Genomic DNA, 22,607 nt, shown 5'->3' with positions numbered 1-22,607 from the left:
AACACATCATATGCAATAGCAAGGAAGCAATGAAATCCATAGGACTGATATTGCCAAGAAAGTCACAGGAGCTAACTTGAAAGGGCTTCCATTAGCTAAAGTCGAACAATTTGAGCACCAAAATAATAATAATAATAATAATAATAATAATAATGATAATGATAAATGCAATGCTTTGAAATATCACATGCTAAAATCTATGAATTCATATAATACTTAAAACTCACCTGTCACCTTTGTAAGGATGGTGGATACTCATTATTCAGAAAAGTGGTAAGAATTAAACATTTATCCTACCTATCCTGTACAAAGGAAAGAACTGAAGACTTCATGAAAGTTCTTATAGAAGAATTTCTGCTAATACATGCAGAAAGCATAATAGAGTATCACTATTTAACAACCTCACTGAAATAATGGATCTCTAGGCAAAGATCCTCAGCAACTGCCCAAATTATCAGGTTAGTAGTCCTCAGTCCTGTCTGTACATCAAAATCACTTAAGACTCTTAAAAAAAAAAAGTACTGAGCCCAGAACCACCCTGGAAAAATTCTTGAAAGTGGGGAGGAGGCACGAGAAATGTGTAAGGTTCCACAAATGTTCTAATATGTAGTTAGGAGTGCAAACTGTGACACGTGAAAGGCTAGCTTCTAGAAAGGAGAAATCAAGTGGAAGAAAAAAATGCCATACCCCACTGCTTAGTTTTAGTGTCATAAAGAAAAGACAATGTGTCCCCCAACGTGATACAATCGGAAGCACACAGAGATGACTTTGAAGTATTTTTACCGAAAAGTCAACCTGAATCTAACCCAGCCTCCACCTCTAATTATCAGTTTATAGGAAATACAGGGACTGGATTTAAATTTGTTAAACACCACCATGGGGATGCAATCAGCAAAATTGAGAATATGAGCAATTTCACAGGACAAATGATCCAATTTCTTCAATTAAAAAAAAACTGGCCAAGTGGAAAAAAAGAAGGAAGGAGAAACTATTATAAATTAAAAGAAATTTAAGGGATTACCCAATGCAATATGTTGACCTGATCCTGATTCAAACAAAACAATCACAGAGAGACATCCATGAGATGGCTGGGGATATTTTCACTGACTGGATATTTGAAAATGTTAAGAAATTATTGTTTTAGATATGACAGTGGTATGAAGATTTTTTAAAGGATCCTTATCTTTTAGAGATATATGCTGAATGGTTAAATAAATAATCATAATGCATAGGATTTAGTTGGGAAGTGGAGATTATGTTGACAATTGGGTAATAGGTAATTAAGGATTACTTATATTGTGTTTTTGACTTTTGTTTATATTTTAAATTGTCCACAGGTTTGTTTTTTTTTTAATTTTTTTTTTTTTTAACGTTTATTTATTTTTGGGACAGAGAGAGACAGAGCATGAACGGGGGAGGGGCAGAGAGAGAGGGAGACACAGAATCGGAAACAGGCTCCAGGCTCTGAGCCATCAGCCCAGAGCCCGACGCGGGGCTCGAACTCACGGACCGCGAGATCGTGACCTGGCTGAAGTCGGACGCTTAACCGACTGCGCCACCCAGGCGCCCCCACAGGTTTTTTTTTAAAGCAACTATATAGAACATGTTCAAAACAAGTCTTCCTAGGAAAAGTCTTCAACTTTTCAAAAAGTTGAAGGTTAACCCCTAACCCTCTCCTATTTAGATGGATTTATTTTTCTAAAGTGTGCCTTCTACTTATGTTCTTAAGCACCATATAGTGAAAATTAACTTAATTTGATTTTTAATAATTTCTGTCATCTTAGTGAACATCGATTACCATTATGCATCATAGATTTAGCTTTAAATTCATTAAATAATGAATATACAAGACAGGAATGAGTCTGTACTGACTGAGTCAAGCAGTGGTCATGAAAATGCTTTCTGGATAAAGGCTCAAAGGCAAACAGAACATGTAGAGCTCTATGACCTCTGGTACAGGGAAGTATGGCTACCTGCTCGGAAAATCAGGTAGTGAATTTGCTCATTCTTCATTCAGTGACTGAATACTGAAGTGACTGAATACATTCAGTGACTGAACACTGACTCAATACCTACTATCTGCCTCATACTATTTGTGCTAGATTTAGAGATCCCACAATAAATAAGAGATGCGAGATCCCAGCCTTTGTGAAGCTTCTTGTGGGACACAAGGAATAAACAGATAAAGCAGATAATAAAGACTATAAAGAGCACCATGAAGCACAGAAAAATGAAGTAACCTGTTCAAGGTCTTACAGGTTCTCAGTGGCAGAACTAAGATTCAAATTCAGGCCATTGGTCTTTGGAACTTAAGGCTTAGTCACCAACTGCCTTCCAAATTTAGAAATGACCATATCAGGGCACCCAGGTGGCTCAGTGGGTTCAGCGTCCAATAGGCTCAGGTCATGATCTCACGGTTCTTGAGTTCCAGCCTGAGGCTGCTTCAGATTCTCTGTCTCCTTCTCTCTCTCTGCCCCTTCCTTACTGGTGTGTGTGCACATGTGTGCGCTCACTCTCTCTCTCTCTCTCTCAAAAATAAATAAACATTTAAAAAATGAATGTATCTATTTCCACAGTGAGGAGACTAGCCTGCACAGCATGCAGGGATCTTTTTTTTTTAAAGGGAGGGATAACATGGGGGTCAGTCTGTACTTGCCAGGCTAAGTCTGAATGTCTTAACTATATCCTTTGGGGAATAGAGTCTCAGGAGTCATGGCCTAAAACAGATTATGAATCCTGGGACCACAGCTCAGCAAAGAATGAGGTTAGTTATTACTATCCTCTTTTCTGTTAGGAATAAAAAGACTGTAAAAGTAAAAACTAATAAAAGTTACCCCGTGGGTCAGCCACAGTTTATTAATCATGCTTCTAGCTTCTGTGAATTTGATGCTTTAACATCTGTTCTACATGTTCAAGCCAGACACACCTTGGTCGGAACAAACTGATAATGTGCCTGAGCCACCTTGCCTTGGCCTTCTGCCCTCCACCACCCTTGAGAAGAGGTCTTCTCCCAGGTTCACACTTGTCATTTTCAAATAAAAACCAACCATTCCAGACCCCACACCCCAAACACCTCTTTTATTGCTCTCTCTCTCACTCTGGGCCACTCTACACCTGCCATAAACATGCCAAGGTCCAGGTGCCAGACAACCAGGGACAGCCCCTATACTCCAGAGGCTGCTGAAATTAGTTAAAGTAGCCAATCCAGACCCTACTTACTTTGTCTTGCCCATTTCTTCTTGATGTAGCCACAATGAAAGTACTTGCCCAGTCCCTTTCTCTCTGCCTTGTGATGGACCCCATTACTTCCCCCTTGGCCCTCGTGATGAGGCATGTACTCTCTCTCTCTCAGGATCTGTAAGTACAATAAACTATCTTTTCAGTGGTAGTCATCTGATCTTTTGACTTCTCCATAGCTAAATAATAATAGAACCTATTAAAACACACAGGGCTAGCAGGGCACCATGGACTACTTGATTATATCTAAGGCTGCATGCTCTTCCTCTACTTGACTTGTATGTGGCCTTTTAAATACCTTGTAAGTTTCATGGGAGCCAGAAAATTCTATTAATGTGATAGTTTATTTACATCAAATTCTTGTGCAATTACAAATAATTCTCTCCTCTCTTTATCATTCTTTAAAGTAATAACTGATCTTGGTTTCTCCATCTTTGAATTTCTTACTGGCTGTTTAGCCAATTTTCAGTATCTAAGCTCTGAGACAGGTGTCAATAAATTATCAGATTCTTCATTTTGGTATAATGTATCATCAGTGGTTGTCATCATACACATTCTTCCATTTATAACAAAAAATGTGTATAACTTTTAAGTGGCATATTCCAAAACATTTCTAACAGGGTAGATTTGGTTAAGTGCATGGGTTTTGAAGTAATTCTTCCATTCAAAAATACATATTGATCAACTGCTCTTGGCCAGGTCCTTTGTGATGTGGTAGAGACACATGGATGGGCAGGAAAAGGCATCATCTCTATTCTGTGGTGAAATTTACTAAGAGAACACACCTTAATCAACCCATCAAAGACATAAATGTGTAGCTGCAAACTGTAATAAATTCTGGGAAGGAATAATACTGGTTGCTATAAGAATCCTATTTGTAGTGCCTGACCTATTCCATGGAGTCAAAGGGACTTCTCTCAGAAAGCTGAGATCTGAAGGAGAATTACACAAGTTCATTACAGAAAGAGCAGTTGGAAAGTACATTCCAGCCAGAAGGAACAGCGAAGATCCCAGGATGGAAGGCTGCACGACATGTTCAAGGGAAGGAAACTGGCATGTGGTAAGAATGGAAAGCCAAGCAGGGACCAGAATACATGGTCTCAGAGGCCATTTAAGGCACATAGTCTTGGCCATAATGGCTATAAGAAGCCACTGAATCAAAAAGCTTTGGTTTGAATTCCACCTGTGCTCCTTTTCAGTTATATGACTTTGGGTGTCACTGAATCTTTCCTAAGCCTATTTCCTCACATACAAACTGTTAGGAAAATAAGACCGACTTCACAGAGGATTTATGCAATGAAAAGACAGACTAGGATTCTTATATATATTACCTACTACTATCTCAAGTCACTTTTGACCTCAGGGCTTTCTCTTAATCTTTCTCAGTCAGCTTAAGAGAAAAGGCAACGCCTAGATTAGTTCAGAAATGGAATCTTCAGATATTTGAAGGTCTAGCACACGGATGAGGAAGAAAGCTCTGTGATACAGCTATCTATTGCATTGCATGGCCATTCTCAGTTTTGACATCTCTGAGAAGGTACTCATTTCCGTTGCTCTCGAAACCTGCGTGTCCCTCCCACTGTGTTTCCTATCTCAGTAAATTGTATAATCAACGCTTCAATCACATAAACTGGCAACTGGGCAGACAGCCTGAACCTCTCCCTCTTCCTCAGTTCTCCATCTAATTATTTTCAAGTCCTACAGATAGTTCCTGCACCATGGCTGGTGAATTCCTCCCCCCTTCCTGCCACTTCTGGCTAGTTCAGGGCCTCAATCTCTTGCCAGGTAATTACAATCACCTTCTAATGAACTTTCCAGCTCACAGAGTCCACCTCATACTCACCCTTCAGTTAGCTTTAGGAAACACAGATTGAGTTCTTCTGCTTATACAGCTCCCACAGCTGCCCTGAGGGGGGCCTTCCCAGCTCTGGCTTCCACTACCCCCAACTCTTTCCTAGAGAGTCAAGTTTAAACGCTTCAGCAGGGCACAGAGGCCCTCTTCAGTCACCTTTAAAGGATCTCTTCAATCCGTTCCCTGCCTGCTCCTTCCCACACACATTCTGTACTCAGATACAAAAAGCTGCCTGTACTTCTCCAGCAATGCACCATGCAGATCCCCCCAAGCCTCTATGTCTTTGCCCATGAAGTTCCCTCCCAATGCACCCTGCCCCAGCCTTCCCAACCTCCCCAGCAGAGCAACTCAACCTTACCCTTTGAGACCAGCTCAAACAGCTAGCATATAAAGATGTTCTCCCAACTCCCTCCTTACCCTCTGGGACAGACTTCACAGAGCAATTATCTATTGTTTCCTATTTTCATCCACCCATCTCATTCCACAGACCACTGCCTAGAGCCCAACCACACAGCAGAGTACCAGGCCCAGCAGTGAGGCCCAACAGATATTAGATGAAATGAATGTGACAATGATTAAACTAAAGGGAGGCAATTTCAACTTGCTAGATGAGCTAAGCAAAATTAGGAGATGCTTCAAGAAGAACTAAGCTTTCTACCACTGGAAGTTTTCCAGTAGAGAGATGCCTGCTGAATTACAAGATCAAAGATTTATATATCAGGTCAGAAGCTGGTTTAAGTGTTCTCAAGCGTCCTTTAAACTACAAGCTTCTACTTGACTCTACTGTTCTTTTGCACAGTAGTTACCCAAGCATTGCGGCTGTGCCCAGAACATTAGTCAAAATAAATAATATCAATACAAAGCCCTATCTTATGGCGAACAAGCAACTCTGAGAATAAAACTGCTTTTTATTATGACATTATTTCTAGCTGCATTAAATGTCTGGAAACAGTTTCATTCTCAAAGAGTGATTTTTACTCACTGGGGTTGAGAAAATCATAGCAGTGTACAACATAGAGTGCATGCTGTAGCAAGGAACAAAGCTAAAAGGAGATGAGGTCACCTCAATACAAATCGTGCTATTAAATCTACAAGTACAAATAGTGCAAGCAATTCAGGACCCCTTCCTAATAACAGCATTTTCTACTAGGTTTCCAAATAAAAATAAAATAATTCTTCAACTGTCATTCATTATGATTAAATTCCTAGGAGCACTATAATTATCATATGTAACTAGGCATATAGCTCCTTACATTTTCTCCAATATTGCAAAATATCATTTGTAGTTGAAGAAAATGCTTAGAAAATAACCCAAACATTACTCTAGAGAAATATGCTTGATCTACTACTTAGCAGGACATTTGCCACATTCTGTCTTGAAAAACATTTAGAAAATGCTAGCTCTCAACAAATACTTGTACATATGAAATTTGCTATTGCTGGATATATATTCTGGGTTTGTTCAAATCTAATTATGTAAAAATAAGTATTGAATCAAGTTGTTTTCTCAATCAGAATTTTACATGTATGCAGAGTCCCTAAACTTATTATGAAATGTATGCCTTTGGTTTCCACCAAATAATAAGGGCCTAGTCATAAGACAGACTTTCTAATTCCTTCAACTGTCTGCCATCCATAATCTATAGTCTCATTTAAGAGAGCAGTTCAAGGCTCTCTTGCAGAAGTTTAAGGCTGACAGATGTTTAAAACCATCTACCTTAACTTTACTTTTTATGTCAAATCTGGTAGCAAAGAGCAGAATGCAGGAGAGAGATGGGGAATTTAGTTACAGTTCTATCTCTGCAGAGAACTTGGACAAGTAATTCAAACTTCTGGAACCTTTGTTTATCCTGAAAATGGAGAATTGAACTAGGTGCTTTTAAAATTCCCTTTGTCTTGGGGCGTCTGGGTGGCTCAGCCGGTGGGTTAAGTGTCCACCTTCAGCTCAGGTCATAATCTCACGGTTTGTGGGTTCAAGTTCCGCGTTGGGCTCTGTGCTGACAGCTCGGAGCCTGGGGCCTGCTTCGGATTCTGTGTCTCCTTTCCCTCTGCCCCTCACCTGCTTGCACTCTGTCTCTCTCTCTCTCTCAAACATAAACAAACACTAAAATTTTTTTTTTATTGCCTTAGTCTTAAAAAAAGGTTTGAAATAGTTATTTACTGAAACATGAAGTTAAATCAAGTCTTGATTATTTGGAGGCTGGCAGGCCAAGGTCAGTACTATTCTGCTCTGCCACAAGGACATGTCCCGAAAAATCCCCCACACCCCTCTCCAAAGTGTGGTCCTTATGAACCATGCGATGGCTCATCTTTGCTCAGTTGGGGCCACACTGTATGAAAAACATGTACCGGCTTTGCCCCTGAGACTAAAGCTTATTTAATATTTATTTTTAAAAAGAACTAACAGGGGCGCCTGGGTGGCGCAGTCGGTTAAGCGTCCGACTTCAGCCAGGTCACGATCTCGCGGTCCGTGAGTTCGAACCCCGCGTCAGGCTCCGGGCTGATGGCTCGGAGCCTGGAGCCTGTTTCCGATTCTGTGTCTCCCTCTCTCTCTGCCCCTCCCCCGTTCATGCTCTGTCTCTCTCTGTCCCAAAAATAAATAAACGTTGAAAAAAATAAAATAAAATAAAAAAATAAAAAGTTGTAGTTATATATGACTACATAAATGCCATGTGAATACAAATGTCTACTTGCCAAGAATCTCTGTAGGGTCTGCCATGGGTCAAACACCTAAGGTTCACTACATATGGCCAAGGAAAAAGAAACAGGACATTAACCTTCTGTTATTTCATTTGCCCTGCATATATCCCAAAAGTATGAACTGGATTCCCTGTCCACTTTTAAGGTTTTCTTTTATAAGTTTCTTTTCTTAGTACACTAGAGTAGTTCCTCTCTGTTGCTACTATCTTTAGTAATGGTAGGTGAAAAACAATGGCTCTTATCTGCCAGTGAGAAATGGGGCTTAAAAACTACAGATGGGAAATTATATTTTTAGAAAATAATAAGCAAACATATTTGATAAATGTTAAGTGCTCACCAACTTCAAGAACTTCCAAAGACAACCATATTTATCCATAGTTGTAATAGCAGAAAATTATCATCTATGAATGGCAAGCATTCATATCATAAAGCCACAGAAGTTGTCTTTAAAATGGAGGAAAGCTTTCATTTACTCAAATAATATGCCATTTAAATAGTAAAAGTGGGATAAAACTGAAGTGAAAATAGCTCATTTCCTTGCTCCTTTGTGGCCAGAATGTGAATCATGGTTTCAAAAGAGCTCTTGGGGCAGTTCACCCACGTGCACCGTGTCCCATGTGACCTCTCCCATTACAAACCCACAACACTCATGACAAACCTAGAAGGTCCAATATCTGTGTGCCAGCTCCTCTACAGCTATACCGGGATTGCGCTTCTTCAGAATGTGGAAGGGCCACTCAACAGATGACACTTCGAAGTGACTGGATCCATGGCAATGGAGAGAAGCAGTGCATTTGTGATCTTGAATTGTTTCCTCTTAGACATATCTCTGCCTCACATTTAGAAAAATACTCAGGATGTACTTTAAAAACACACACACAGGGGCGCCTGGGTGGCGCAGTCGGTTAAGCGTCCGACTTCAGCCAGGTCACGATCTCGCGCTCCGTGAGTTCGAGCCCCGCGTCAGGCTCTGGGCTGATGGCTCGGAGCCTGGAGCCTGTTTCCGATTCTGTGTCTCCCTCTCTTTCTGCCCCTCCCCTGTTCATGCTCTGTCTCTCTCTGTCCCAAAAAAATAAATAAACGTTGAAAAAAAAAAATTTTAAAAACACACACACAAAGCACTCTGATTTCCAACTCTCAGAACAGCAAAGCAAAATTCTATACGTCCTCAGTTAAGATTTTAGTTTTCTTTTCCCTAAAATCCTTCTGGATACAGGAAAGATGGTAGCAACATAGTAAAAATAGGGAAGGTGGGGCGTGGGGGGACTATTTAAAATGTAAAATGAGGAGTAAAAGGCTTCAGCTTTGAGCCCAGAGGTAAAGAGGGCAGGTTTCTCAATCCTGCAAAACTAGAGGCAAGAATAATCCCCTCTCCATACTCAGGATGTGAAGTGTGATGTAAGAAGTTGGGCTCATATGCTACACTGGTTTGTTCTGCTTCTAATCTCAATGAGAGCTGAACACAAGGACTAAAGCCTTGCTCCTCAATACGTGAAGCCCCTGCCACACTCAATCAGACTCTGTATTCTAACAAGACGCCGGGGGGATTCGTAGGCACACGCAGGTGAGAAACGCTGCTCTGGAGGACTTGTTAGGAGTTGGATAGCTTATCCCTTCCTACTGAGGGCGTTTACCTCTCCACTGCAAATACATTCACCCCCATTTCCAGTCCTACAACTTCTATCACACTTGGAGAAGAAGTTTGAACTTTGAGTCCCTGTTCTGCCACTCACTAGCAAGTTACTGAACTTCTCTGAACAACCTCTCTCTACCCAAAAAAAGAAACAAACAATTTTCCAAAGCCGTTGTGAGAATTAGATGAGACAGTAGTGCAAGAATGCCCAGGAATGTGCCCAGCACAAGGCTGAAAACTACATCTGACTCAGTAAGAAAACACAAGATTTGCAAACATTGTTTTAGCACTGAAAGAATAATGCCGATTCTCCCAAAGTTGATATACATCGCATACAATTCCAACAAAAATCCCAACAGATAATTTTAATTATATCAAATAAGCTTAAAGTCCACTGGGAAAAAGAAACCCTGACTAAAACAAGAAAGGCAGGTGCTTTGAAAGAACAGAAGAACAGAAGAAAGAGTATATAAAATCTTATTTAAAACAGCCTATAAAAATTTGTTGAACTGTTGTATAGTAACAGCGTAAATGAAATCAATGGACAAACAATAAGACAAACCTAAATGGTAAATATGACATACTTACTGAATATGAATGATAAAATGAAATAACATATATGAAATATATACGTGTCTAAAGAAAATGATGCTCATGCTCATTGGAGAAGAGAGGAAATAAAAAACAAAGCAACAGTAAAATAACACTTTAAACCTTTCAAACCGACAAAAATTTCAAAGTGCCCTAACACCAACAAGATGGCAATAAATATTTGTGTGCATATAATGGGGTGTATCGGTGTTCTTCTTTCTAGGGAACAAATTCCCGGGGCAGGATTTCTGGGTCAAGGAAATGTAGTAGTGATAGCAGTATTAATCCCAGGAATAACAATTGCTGCTATTACCACCACGGGGGTTCCTTTGAGTGAGCACTCCACCTCCCGATAATCTACTTGAGCGTCATTACTGTAGTAACAGCGGTAACAAACACAAGTACTAATACCTACTGTTACTGCCACCACATAGATAGCACATTTAGGCACCACTGTTCAAACCCCTTGTGTACATTAACTCTAATCCTCAGGACAACGCTAGACAAGAGGAACTATCATTCCTATTTCACAGGCTAGGAGACTGAAGCACTAAATGTGACAGGCAAACAGAAGAAGAACTGTATAAAGATTAGCTCTTTTGTTGTCGTCTGTATCACATATCCTCCCACAAAGCAATCCCACTCCTGCCACTTGAACCCGCATGAGAAAAAAACCATTTTAACAAAAAATATTGTGAATATACATATAAATGTACATGAATGGGTATATGCGGACAGGTATGAGTAAATACATCTTTGTACAAAATTTTAAAAGATACAGAGGTTAACACGGATTATTTTGTTGGAGGGGAAGTTGGCAGAAGAAGAGGGCTGGAGAAAGGGGGAAGGGATCTCAATAAATAAATAAAATACACCCACAGAAAATGAGAAGGCTGAGGTACAGGATAACAGCAAAGACATGACATTTTACATTTTGGGGCGCTAGAAAGAGCCCTGGAGGAATTTAAGAAATAGGTTTTTTGAAGCAAATTTAGTAGTCGGAAGAGCAATATTTTTGTTCAATGATTGAGGTTTTTTTCCTCCCACATAATACAGATTATTAAGAAAATTTCCAAATCATTGTTCTTTGGACAACAACAAAAGTCCTAGTAATTTCAAGACTGAGAACGCAGAAATCATTCACGTAAAGGCACTCTCCGGGAGCAAGAAAGCTGAGTTCTGCTACAGGAACTGTTACCATCAGGCCATCTGACCTCTGACCTACACTACTCTAACCTACACTTAGTTTTCTCATTCACAAAGTAAGGAAGTTCAACCAAGTCATCTTTAAATTCCCTTTTAGTTATAAAAGTGTGATGATTCTATAATTAAAAAGCATAAAGTAGAAAAGTGAAAAACCAGTAAATTGAAGTGATAATTACCACACATTTAAAAAAAAACACAAAGTTCAAAATCTTAGTAACTTTATAGCTAAGTAGGTGATTTAATGATCCATTGAAAAAACAAACATATTTAGAATTAACATCTGCAATGAGATCAATTAGTGATTTTACGTTCCCAAGTGGTGAATTTAACTATGCAATGATTTTTAATTCTCATGTAGAAAAAAAAAAGTTGCCAATTTAGATATCTTTTCAGATTACTCACGGAAGGAAGGCTTAATTTGTCACTTCAAAATGGAGCCACCCGTAGGGACTAGTTGAAACCAAAATGTCATCCTCTAGAGACCACTTGCACTAGCCTTATGAAAGGAGCCTGGTCAATGCCAGCCAGTCGGCCAGATAAATCACACATTAAAATTTCTAACAGAAAATTTTGAATATAAGTTATTAATAGAATACAAAATTGGCAAAAATGTACTTGCTTAAGGATGACAACTTCTTGAAGCAACATTAAAAGTTTTAATTTTTATATTTTCCTCATAAATTTTATAAATAATAATGTGATTTATTAATAACACTTAATGAAAACTTATGCCTGGGCGCAAAGCATAGAAAGTCACTAGCTCATACAGCATAAAGATTTCCATGAGCTTGTTAAATTTTATGTATTTTATTTCCTTAAATGGTTATGGGATTTTCCAAAAGCATACACAAAATTCCTTAAAACTTTGCCAACTTAGAAATAGTTACATGAAAACCACCTTTTCAGCCTGGATGGAATCTCTACCGGTAGAAAAATCTACCCAGTCTTTCGATAGGCTGTCTATGTATGAATTCTCACGAAAACATAGAAAGACTGCTTTACGCCAACCAGATTTTATAGGCTAGGATGACGTAAGGAAACAATTTAGGGCTTGGACAGTTATCTGAAATTCCTGAAAACAAGCAGTTCCCTAAGTAGTGTGCCATAATTTTCTTATCTACAAGCACAAGCACGTGCATTTATTTATATCCCTAGCTTAACTTCAAGTCTAATTTTACTGCCACCAGTATCCAGGCGTCGATTTCTTTTTTCTAATTGCAAATGGCACTTCAGCTAGATCAAAGGCATTTTAAGGTCAAAATGGACTTCTCTGAAAAATAGAGGGTGTGATCCTCTGTAATTAATTAATGTTTAGCCATGCCCTTTGGCGCATTAAGTGGTGGCTGGAGGAGACCGAGTCCAGCCGTCCCCACCTGTTGGTGCAGTGGAACTGTTTGACTTACCCAAAAGAGCAGATTGAGGGCATAGAGAAGGCAGCGCAGGCACTTCACGGAATCTTCTCTGGCCATTGTGAGCCCCGTATGGGAGAAGCCCCATCCTTTCACCACATCCTACTCTCACCGGCAAAGTAGCTGCGGTCTGCAGGGGGCGGGGAGAACAGGGCACTTCTCATCACCGCGCTCCACGCCCCCGCCACCCCCCCGCCCCGCAGCCCACCCCTCCTCTGCAGCTCTCAGCTGGGTCCCGAGTCCGGCGCGAAGCCTAGGTCATTTGAGACATCGCTTCATCGAAAATCATTTGTTAAAGTTGTAACTGTAACCTCAACTCCCCTAAAGTTCCAAACCGGCTTCAGATAACACCTGCTGAGAAGAGAAAAGATTGACTCCCGGATGAATGAAGGCACACAGTAAACTCTCGTTCTCGGGGGACGCGCGGCGGTGTCCTCTGCATTCTGATAAGACGCTCTGGAAAACGTCCCTCAGTCCGCGCCCCTCCCGGGGGGGGACAGCTCAGCTCGGAACCGTCCCGAAGGTTGGAAACCGCACTACCCCCGGAGACGTCACCGGCGCCGCCGGCGAGTCCGCGGGTGCGAGCGTCCCCCGCATTAGGACAGCTCCCGGGCCCCCCAGCTCTCCGCACCCCCCACCCCACCCCGCCGCGCGAGTGTGAACAGGGGGCACTGGGGGGGGGGGGCGAGGCGCTGAGCTGGGATTCCGCCCCGCGACTAGGGTTTCTCGGGGAGAACGTGAGAAATGGTGCTCCGGCCGGGAATGATGGATTAGCCGGGGGCGGGGGCGGGGAGGGGCGCGGGGGAATTAGGGCCGGTGCAGCTGTGCAGACGCCGGGTTAGTCACTCACGGCCCCCTCCCCCGGCCGCGGCCGCGACCCCGCGCCGCCGGAGCAGCACAAAGCCGAGCGCGGTCCCCCGCCCCGCCACCGCGTCCGCGCGCCCCCGGCAGGGCGCGGGTGGGGGGTGGGGGGAGCGCCGGCGGCGGGGGAGCCCCACCGCCAGCCTCTAAGTAGTTTAGCACACAGCGCCGGGGACAGCCGCCGGCGGGCTGGCGGGACGGCCGGCTGGGGAGACGGGAGACGTGCGGCCACTCACCGTCGGCGCTGGGCTCCGCGCCCCACTCCCGCCGGGACGCACTGCGGGGGCTCATCGGGGCAGGGACGCTCCTCCCGGAGAGCCAGAGGGCTGCATTGGCTCAAGGAGGAGACGCTTCCTTCTCTTCCTCTCCCCCGCCGCCGCCGTCGCCGCCTCCTGGGAAAAAGAAAAAAAAAAAAGAGTCCTGGGCAGCAGTTGCTGGAAAGTCTCTGTTAAGCCACCTCCCAGCGCCTCTGTCCCTCCCAAGTCCTCGCCAAGTCCGGACGAGGCAGCGGCGGCAGCCAGGGCCAGCTGCACAAACTCTCAGCGCATGCTCCGGCCGCTGGCTGCCCGGGTTGGATCCGAGTGGGTGTTTCTTGTCCCTTCACCCGGCATGAGCCCCTCGAAGGGACGCCTCACCTCTATGAGACGCGGCCCAGAAAGAGAGAAAACCTATGCACTGCGGGGAAGTCCGCGCAGTAACCCCCTTTAAAATGGTGGTGTCCGAGGAGGGGAGGCTGGGTTATAACCATAGGGAAACAGGCTTTTATTATATGAAAATATTTGTGTTTGAGAAGGGGGGGCGAAGGAGTGGCCCAGCCCAATTCCTGCAATGAGAAACTAGTTTTCACAACCTTTCTGGAACCACCTCCTGTGATTTGTCACTAACATGGTGCCCTATGATCCTTCTTATTGCTTTGTTGCCCTCCTGATTTAAAATTTAAAAAATAAAAATAAAAATAAAATTGACAAAAATAAAAAGACTTCTTTCCAACTTCCATGGTGCCCTGACAGCATTTATGTAAACACCAGAGTAAACGTGTCCGGATCTGATATCCAGAATAGAAAGAAAGAACATTTTTAACTCTTTCACAAGTAACCCAAAGGTTCCAAAATTTTCTCCCAATAAGATTGTCTGAGTTTTAACCGGGTGTTTTATCTTTTTATTTACTTTTTTAATGTTTTTATTTATTGTTGAGACAGAGAGAAACAGAGCATGAGCAGGGGAGGGGCAGAGAGAGAGAGGGAGACACAGAATCCGAAGCAGGATCCAGGCTCCGAGCTGTCAGCACAGAGCCCGATGTGGGGCTTGAACCCATGGACTGTGAGATCACGACCTGAGCTGAAGTGGGATGCTTAACCCACTGAGCCACCCAGGAGCCCCTGGGTGATTTATCTTGAATTGTGTGCAGAGTAACGGGTCTTTAAATTTGTTTTTAAACTAGAAATTCAGGAAGTATTAAAGTAATAATAGGAGACTATCTTTCCAAAGTACCTTTCCTTTGGGAAGTAAGAAGTTTCACACTTAAAAAAAAAAAAATCACTCAATCATAGTTTCCATATAAAACGTTGATGTTTTGTGCCCCATGATAGTTCACATTTCTATGATTACTTTTGTGCACATTGTGTGGCAAATAAAACTAGACTAACAAATACAAACTCCATGAAACACAAGCAACATTTTGGGGGAAAACCTCATAATGGAAGTCCTCCTTAAATTTCTTTAGGGGAAAAAGAAGAAGTTTGCAGTGCTGTGTCTATCATCTCCTGTCTGGAGTCAGTAGCCACATGACCAGAGTGACGATGAGACACATGCTCTCATTTGGGTAGAAGTAAAACCAAGACTAAAAGAGAAGCTGAGTTCCAGGTTAGGGTCAGGAAAATTCTTGGTAAGCAAGTCACTAAACCAAATGTAAGGTAGCAAGCCCAAAAGAGCACAAAATAGCCATCCAGACAAAAGACGAAGAAAAACATGCAGTAGTCCATCAGATGACTCTACTCTGGCAATAAAGTATCTCCTGGAATCGTGGATAAGAGGAAAGAAACCTATTTTTTTATCCTCTAGCAGTTTCGTGCAAATCAGGATGGACCCCAGTCCTCAGCAGGGGACTACTGAGAATCTTGCCATCTGAACACTGTTGGTGTCACACGTTCCTGTGAGAGGCAGAACCATCCCCACGTTGAGGGGCGTCTATGACTGCCATTATAACTAACAAAAAGGAGTGCAAAGAATTCCCATGTCACTGAACACAGCTCCCCCTCTATTTTGAGAAAGCAGTAAGGTTGCCTTTTCATAATTCATAAACTTTTAAGGGCCCTAGAATAATAAAATTTTGGAGGACAGTGCCTTAGAAGTATATACACCCCACCTCCTTTTGATAAATAAGGAATATGGAACCAAGAGAAGTTAAGGAAACTGCTTAGTGTTACACCTCAGGCTAAATCAAATTCCAAACTACAATCCAGAATCATAATTTTTGAGCACGCTAGTTCAGCGATTCTCAAAAGTGCTGTACCTTTGAATCAGTTGGAGAGCTTTGAAAAAATCCTTTATGCTTAAGCCTTATCCCATACCAATTAAATCAGAATCTCTGCAGATGTGGCCTAAGCATCTAGACTTTTCAAAGTTCCCAAGTTAATTTTACTCTGCAGTCAAGTTTGAAAACCATTGCGACTAGTGATTTACAGATGCCTGAAAACCAGCAAAGGAGTCTCTTCAGGTTTCGTTGGACCAAATCCCTCATCTGTGAGCTGATAAATTGGGGTTAATATCCCCATTTTTCAAGTTAGGTAGAAAACAGAGCTGCTATAATATTCCTGGTAAATGGTCATCAGTCTGGGAGTCAATACTTCAGGAGAGGAGTCTTCAATACCTTTGAGGCATTGCGGTACTAGGCAGTTCTGACTGTTTAAACCTGACCCCACCTCCCTTTATCTTATATCCCTCAACTTTAGTTCTGCTTTGTAGTGTCCACAGCATGAGCAGTCCTCCCATCTGGCAGCCGTCAGCTTCTTAAGGGCAGCGGCTCTTCCCTCCTTCTCCAAATATTTTCTTCATCAGGATTATAGGAGCACGGTAAGACTTGACATCACAGCTGCCATTCTGTGGGCTCTATATTTTTCTCTGTGAGAATAACTTCTTTTGCGCACGAAAAGGAAGATAGAAAAAGTATCAAAATGGCATGACGACTTGAATACAGAATAACCCATTAGAAAGATTGTATGGTCTATGCATTGCCCATGAGGTAGGAACCCAATTCTGTGGCCATTTATACTTATTGTATACCTTTTGGGTGTGTGGAATGCACTGTGCCACATGCTGAAGATACTAAAAAAGAGATGGGTCTCTATCCTCCAAGGAAAGGCAAAATTATTCTTCTTAGTTTAGGTACTAACAACAGCTATAATTTATGAACAATCTAATATATGCCAGTTTCAGAGTCAGGAGTAAAACTCAGCTAGGGGCAGCTGGGTGGCTCAGTCTGTTAAGCATCCGACTTTCAACTTCCGCCCAGGTTATGATTTCACAGTGCGTTAGTTAGAGCCCCACATTGGGCTCTCTGCTGTCAGCACAGAGCCTGCTTCAGATCCTCTGTTTCCCTCTTTCTTCGCCCCTCTCCCAGTTGCGCGCACCCCTGCGTGTGTGTGTGTGTGTGTGTGTGTGTGTGTGTGTGTGTGTGCGCGCGCGCGCACGTGCGCGCGTGTGCTCTCTCTCTCTCTCTCTCTCAAAAAAAAACAAGTATTTAAAAAGAATTTTAACAGCGCCTTGGTAGCTCAGTCAGTTAAGCGTCCGACTTTGGCTCAGGTCATGATATCAGGATGTGTGGGTTCGAGCCCCACATTGGGCTCTGCGCTGACAGCTCAGAGCTTGCAGTCTGCTTCAGATTCTGTGTCTCCTTCTCCCTCTGTCCCTCCCCTGCTCACATTCTGTCTGTCTGTCTGTCTATCTCTCTCTCTCTGTCTCAAAAATAAACATTAAAATTTTTAAAAAATATATTGAAGAAAACCACTCACCTATACAGTACAAGGTTCTCACACCACAAAGCAACTCATTTGTCCACATCTTACTGCACTCACTCTGCTCAGGTTTGTGCAGAGGGAAGAAGCAGCATCAGGACTTGTTTGGATGAATGAGTTTCTATTGCTTCTTAGTATAATATTCTTACAAGTGCACCTAAGAGAGTTCTTAGCAATCAATACAAGAAAGAGAGTTAATATGTTTGAAGTAATATGTACCTGACATGAATGGTGCTTCTCAAAATGTATATTAATTCTTCATAACTACATACTGAAATACTGAAACTCAGACGGTAGATTTCTATTGCCCCAAATAGGTGGTAAGTAAAGAAATGGAGACTTTAGGATCTCTTTCTACAGTTGATCTGCATTAAAATAATATTTCAAATCATGGTAAGTTTTCATTGACAAGACTCAAGAAAAAAGTATTTTAGACACCTTTACTAGTTCTAGAGAATATGAGCCTGAATTCCAAATATGTATACTCAAAGTATAACTTGTCACTCTATTTCACATTTTTACCTCTGAAACAGCATAGCCAATAGGACCCGAGGAAAGCCTTTCATCACCGAACCAGGTAAACTGCTCTCAGCAGCAAGTTTAATGTTGACAAATAAAATACAAGGTGTCCAGTTAGATCAGAATTTCAGATAAACAACAAATCATGACAAAGGATGTCCCAAATATTGCATGGGACAAATACCACATTAAGCATATATATACTGAAAAATTATTCATCATTTATCTGAAATTCAAACTTAACTCTGCAAGCTACATTTTTATTTGCTAACTGGCAACCCTCTGCAAGCTAGAAAATTCAACCAAAAGTGCCACAAGAATAAGGATATAAGTAAATTCATTATTTCACATAACAATAAGACCAAAAGTAGCATTGTCCACTCGACAATGATATCAAAGAATAAATTCTTTTTCCACCTTGCTCTTCTGATCCACGCAAGATGTAAGCTCCTGTCCTTTGGCTTCCTTTTCTCATGATTTCAAGATGGCTGTGCAAATCCAGGCATTGTATTCAGTTACTACTTCTTCTAGAGGAGGAAGAAACTATTCCGTTCCATGGGTCTCCCTTAGGATCAAGAAATCCTCTCCCAAAAATTTTGTAGGAGGTCATCCCTGGTGATTCATTGCCTAGAACCCCGTGTCATACTCATGTATGCATCAATTATTGGCAAGGTCTATGAATCTGCTGTGGCTGATTTAAAGCAGTTGCAATGCACTCCCTGTGTCTGGGGCAACTCTTCTCTGAAGCACATGGCCAAACAGAGGACAGATAACTGAACAGGGGCAGATTTCTGCCTGAACTTTGAGTGGAGAAAAGAATGGATGCTACCATCTTCTTTCCTGTTCAGTACTAAAACAACCCAGCTGTCAGCCAACTGTTTCTTGGCACTACTCGGCAAAGCCCTTGGTTACTGAGAGAACCACCGAAGCAGGAACATATCGGCAACAGCAAAGGATCTTTTTTTTTTTTTTTTTTTTTTTGGGACAGAGAGAGACAGAGCATGAACGGGGGAGGGGCAGAGAGAGAGGGAGACACAGAATCGGAAACAGGCTCCAGGCTCTGAGCCATCAGCCCAGAGCCCGATGCGGGGCTCGAACTCACGGACCGCGAGATCGTGACCTGGCTGAAGTCGGACGCTTAACCGACTGCGCCACCCAGGCGCCCCAACAGCAAAGGATCTTAAGAAAACTCCATCGCATCATTTCCATCTCATGACGAAATCTTACATCCTGCACCCATACTTGCCTTTGTACACCACACTATTGATTAAAGGATTGCCTCAGTCAGAACCCTCATAAAAACCCCTAGAAGACTTTCCTCTGAAAGTTTATCCAAACCCAGCCTCTGTACAAAGTTCAGAGATTTGGATACATTTCACCAGCCAGCATGGGTGCAAAGAATCCATTCCTATTCGATAAATATTTATTGAATTGTTACTGCAAACTGAGAACTCTGATGGGAGTCCTAATGTAATTTTGACTCTCAAAGAATTTACAGCTTCATTAGCATACTTCCAGTTCAGAAAGCAGAATTTATACAATTTAAGAACTCTTTCCCTTTGCAAGAAGTCTTAATTCACGGTTCTTTGAAACACGCTGTACAGGTTCCATTTACAAACAGCTGCTAAAGCCTACCTTTCTTACAAAGATCCCCCAGGAAATATTCTATTGTTCCACATTAGCTCCTGGCAATGCCCACAATGTAACAACTAGGAGGAAGATAGTTACCATGAATATTAGACATTTGTCTTCATCTGCTGCCCCTTCTAATCCACTGGCGGTGCTTTAAAGCTTTCAGGTTTGCCCAAAAGTGCATTAATAAAACCTTTATTTATTTACACTAGGTAAAAGTGTTTAATTTTAGAAATTATTTTCTAAAATAATGAGCTAATACAAACTCACTAATGACCTCATCCTACCATGTATAGACCAACCATTTTATGTAACCAAAAAAAAAAAAAAAATGTGATTTTGTGGTTAGAATTCAGCTTTTACAAAAGGTTACATTGCAACTAGGACTTTCTATTCCTATGTTATTATTTGTATGTATGTGTATTGGGTATAACTGTATATGGCACACTAGAGATGTAGTAATTTTTCATTTCATATTTAATAGCATGAACGCATAGAGGATTGACCAATGAATAATAAAAAAAAACTAATGTCTCCGCTTCAATGGTGATCCATTTTGTTCATTGCAAAGAACTGACAATTGCCATTATGTTTTATTATATTTGCATTGTCAGTATTCTTTCTTAAGAAGCAGTATTAAATGACTTCTATTCATGGTGATAATAAAGGAAGAGATACCATGTCAGGGACATAAAACATCCATGTATAACGTATACAGTTAGTTTTTTAAACATACAAGCATCTCTATCATTTTAATGCCTTTCTTAGTCTATCATCACAACTGACTTAAAAAAAAGATTCGGAAGATAATATGTTTGATTTAGCAAACTTACATGTATTTTCCCAAATGACTTGCAGGAATGAAATTATGTGGGGTTTTTTGGTGTAAGTTTTACATTGATGGTGTTTTATGATCCACCATCACATTAGCACTGGGTCATGGGGAAGAATCTTTCTAGGCCTGCCAAAGTGGAGACAAGTTGGTTCCCTCTCCAGGGAAGGTGGCCTAAAACATAGCAGCAGCCAACGTAGGTTGCAAGGGTGACCATATGTTAACTTAATTAACTAGGTCCCAACAGCCATTCCTTGGATCAGACGTAAAAGCTGAGCCCATAGCAGCCAAAACCTTACATTACTTAGGTGTACTCTGTTTCTTGATCTTTACTTTCTTTTACTGTTCCCAACTTGCACATATACCAGCAGCATCATAAATCACGTCCCCTCTTCCCTCCCTTCCACAACCTCCCTATTCAGGCTAGTGTTGCCAGCTATCCCATGAACTGATCATGTTTGTTACACATCCACAGTCTTACAAACGTGCCTCATTCAGTTATGGGAGTGGGCAGGGATGGCCAGAACCTTAAAACTAGAGCAATCAATTAGGGTGTGACTGGAACTGGAGTGAAGACCCATCAAAAGGCAATGTAAATTCAGGCAGCCGAGCGGAACTAAGTATGAGGGGAATGTGCTGGCAAGCGCGAGGTGGAAATCTAGCAGGAATACAGATGGCAGCATCGGAGAAGCCCAGCAAATGGGAAGAGGCAGGTGCCCTGGCAAACAAACGGAAGTCAGGGGCACAGGAGTTGGGCAGCAAAAAAGCATGGAAAGCTTCACAAAAATCAAGGAAAGCTGCCCTCCCTGTCAAGGTGATTTAATCCTTCTCTGCCAAGGCCCCAGCAGGGAGGCTGGTCCAGGCCGATGAATGCAGTTCTTAGAAACGCAAGATTCGAGAGCAAGAACCACAGTCCCAGAGAAATGCCTCTAGTCCCTAGTTTTAAGAGCCGTCATGTGAAGATTAGAAAAGTTTGTGGTTTCCAGATTAAGGAAGATCCTAAATGCTGGGCAGAGGAGTTTGCACTTAATTCGGAAGCAATGACAGCCACAAAAGGATTTTGATATGGGCAGAAGAACAACAGAAGGAACCTACCTCAGGGGTTTTGAAGTCAGCCCTGGATTTGAATGCTCCCTTCACCATATGCTGGTAATGTGATAATGAGCAGATGTCCTTACCTCCATAAGCCTCAGTTTCCTTATCTGTGTACCTTCCTCTTAAAATGGTCATGAGCATTATGTAAGGTGTGAGTGACCTAAATTCAGCGGGGGTCACACTGTCCTTTGATGTTTAAATAGAATAGGTTGAGCCTCCTTCCCACATTCAGTGGATAAACTTGTTCTCCTCTCGCAATCCCTCTGAGGATTATTTGGATGAAAAAGAAGGGGACACACTTCTTCTAGAGTTCTGAATCAATTTATGGATCATCTCGTCATCCCATGCATGCTATTCTTTTCTCTGAAGGACGGCAGCCTTCAAGAAAAGATTCCTTCCCTCTCAAAGTATGGCCAGCACAAGCCTACACTCGTAGTTGCCTTTGACTGAAGTCTCAGAGAGTGGGAAGGGATTTCTGTAGGAGCACCACGTACAACTCAAAAACACATATTAGCAATTGTCTGGTTACTCTAGAACCACTTATTTGTTCCTTGTTGCCTTTCTCTCAAGTTTTCACGTTGACTGATACTCCTCTTAACCTGTTCTTCTCTCTCACTGCTTATACTCCAGCCTCAAATTCCTGGTAACTTCTCATGCAGATGACAAAGCTATCTATTTTGTTTTACAGTCGACTTCGAAACTATGCCCCAGATGTCTCAGCTTTCACACAATTCTCTCCCTGAGCGACATTCTGGTGTGAGGCAAGTGTGAAGAGATTCATGGATCTAATGAAGATACAGTGGACTGTGGACAGCTAGTTTTCGGAAGAGAACCCACGATGATGACAGTTTTGGGGAGTCATTTTGGGATCGGAACAAATATCAAACACTGACCTCAGAAACTATTCCTTTCAAGAAATCACATTTTGATTGGATGCCTTTGGAGAGGAATATATGCCCAGGGACATTGTTGAAAACAATACCAGAACTGGCAGGCACTTAGTGGAATTTACCAGCTGGCTGCGGTC

The 22,607-nt window shown here is 42.0% G+C and overlaps 1 protein-coding gene across 3 annotated transcripts in view; it reads right to left on the bottom strand.

Moving 5' to 3' along the window:
• Positions 1 to 21,690, bottom strand: part of TSPAN12 (tetraspanin 12) — a 74,284-nt gene extending 52,594 nt beyond the window's left edge. The window contains exons 1-3 of one of the 3 annotated variants that reach the window (XM_086691580.1): positions 21,581 to 21,690; positions 13,726 to 13,881; positions 12,623 to 12,758 (exon numbers count right to left, since the gene is read on the bottom strand). In XM_086691580.1, the coding sequence (XP_086547706.1) occupies positions 12,623 to 12,688 (66 nt within the window). In that variant the 5' untranslated portion in view covers positions 12,689 to 12,758; positions 13,726 to 13,881; positions 21,581 to 21,690. Of the gene's footprint in view, positions 1 to 12,622; positions 12,759 to 12,979; positions 13,197 to 13,725; positions 13,882 to 14,124; positions 14,252 to 21,580 lie in introns of those variants that run through there. The other 2 variants (XM_086691569.1, XM_086691590.1) reach the window with 2 other exon arrangements.
• Positions 21,691 to 22,607: the final 917 nt, after the last annotated feature.

This window comes from Puma concolor, chromosome A2 (assembly GCF_028749965.1).
Source record: "Puma concolor isolate L17-30 chromosome A2, mPumCon1.1.hap2, whole genome shotgun sequence".
Taxonomy (NCBI): domain Eukaryota; kingdom Metazoa; phylum Chordata; class Mammalia; order Carnivora; family Felidae; genus Puma; species Puma concolor.
This window is presented reverse-complemented; position numbering and strand designations above follow the sequence as displayed.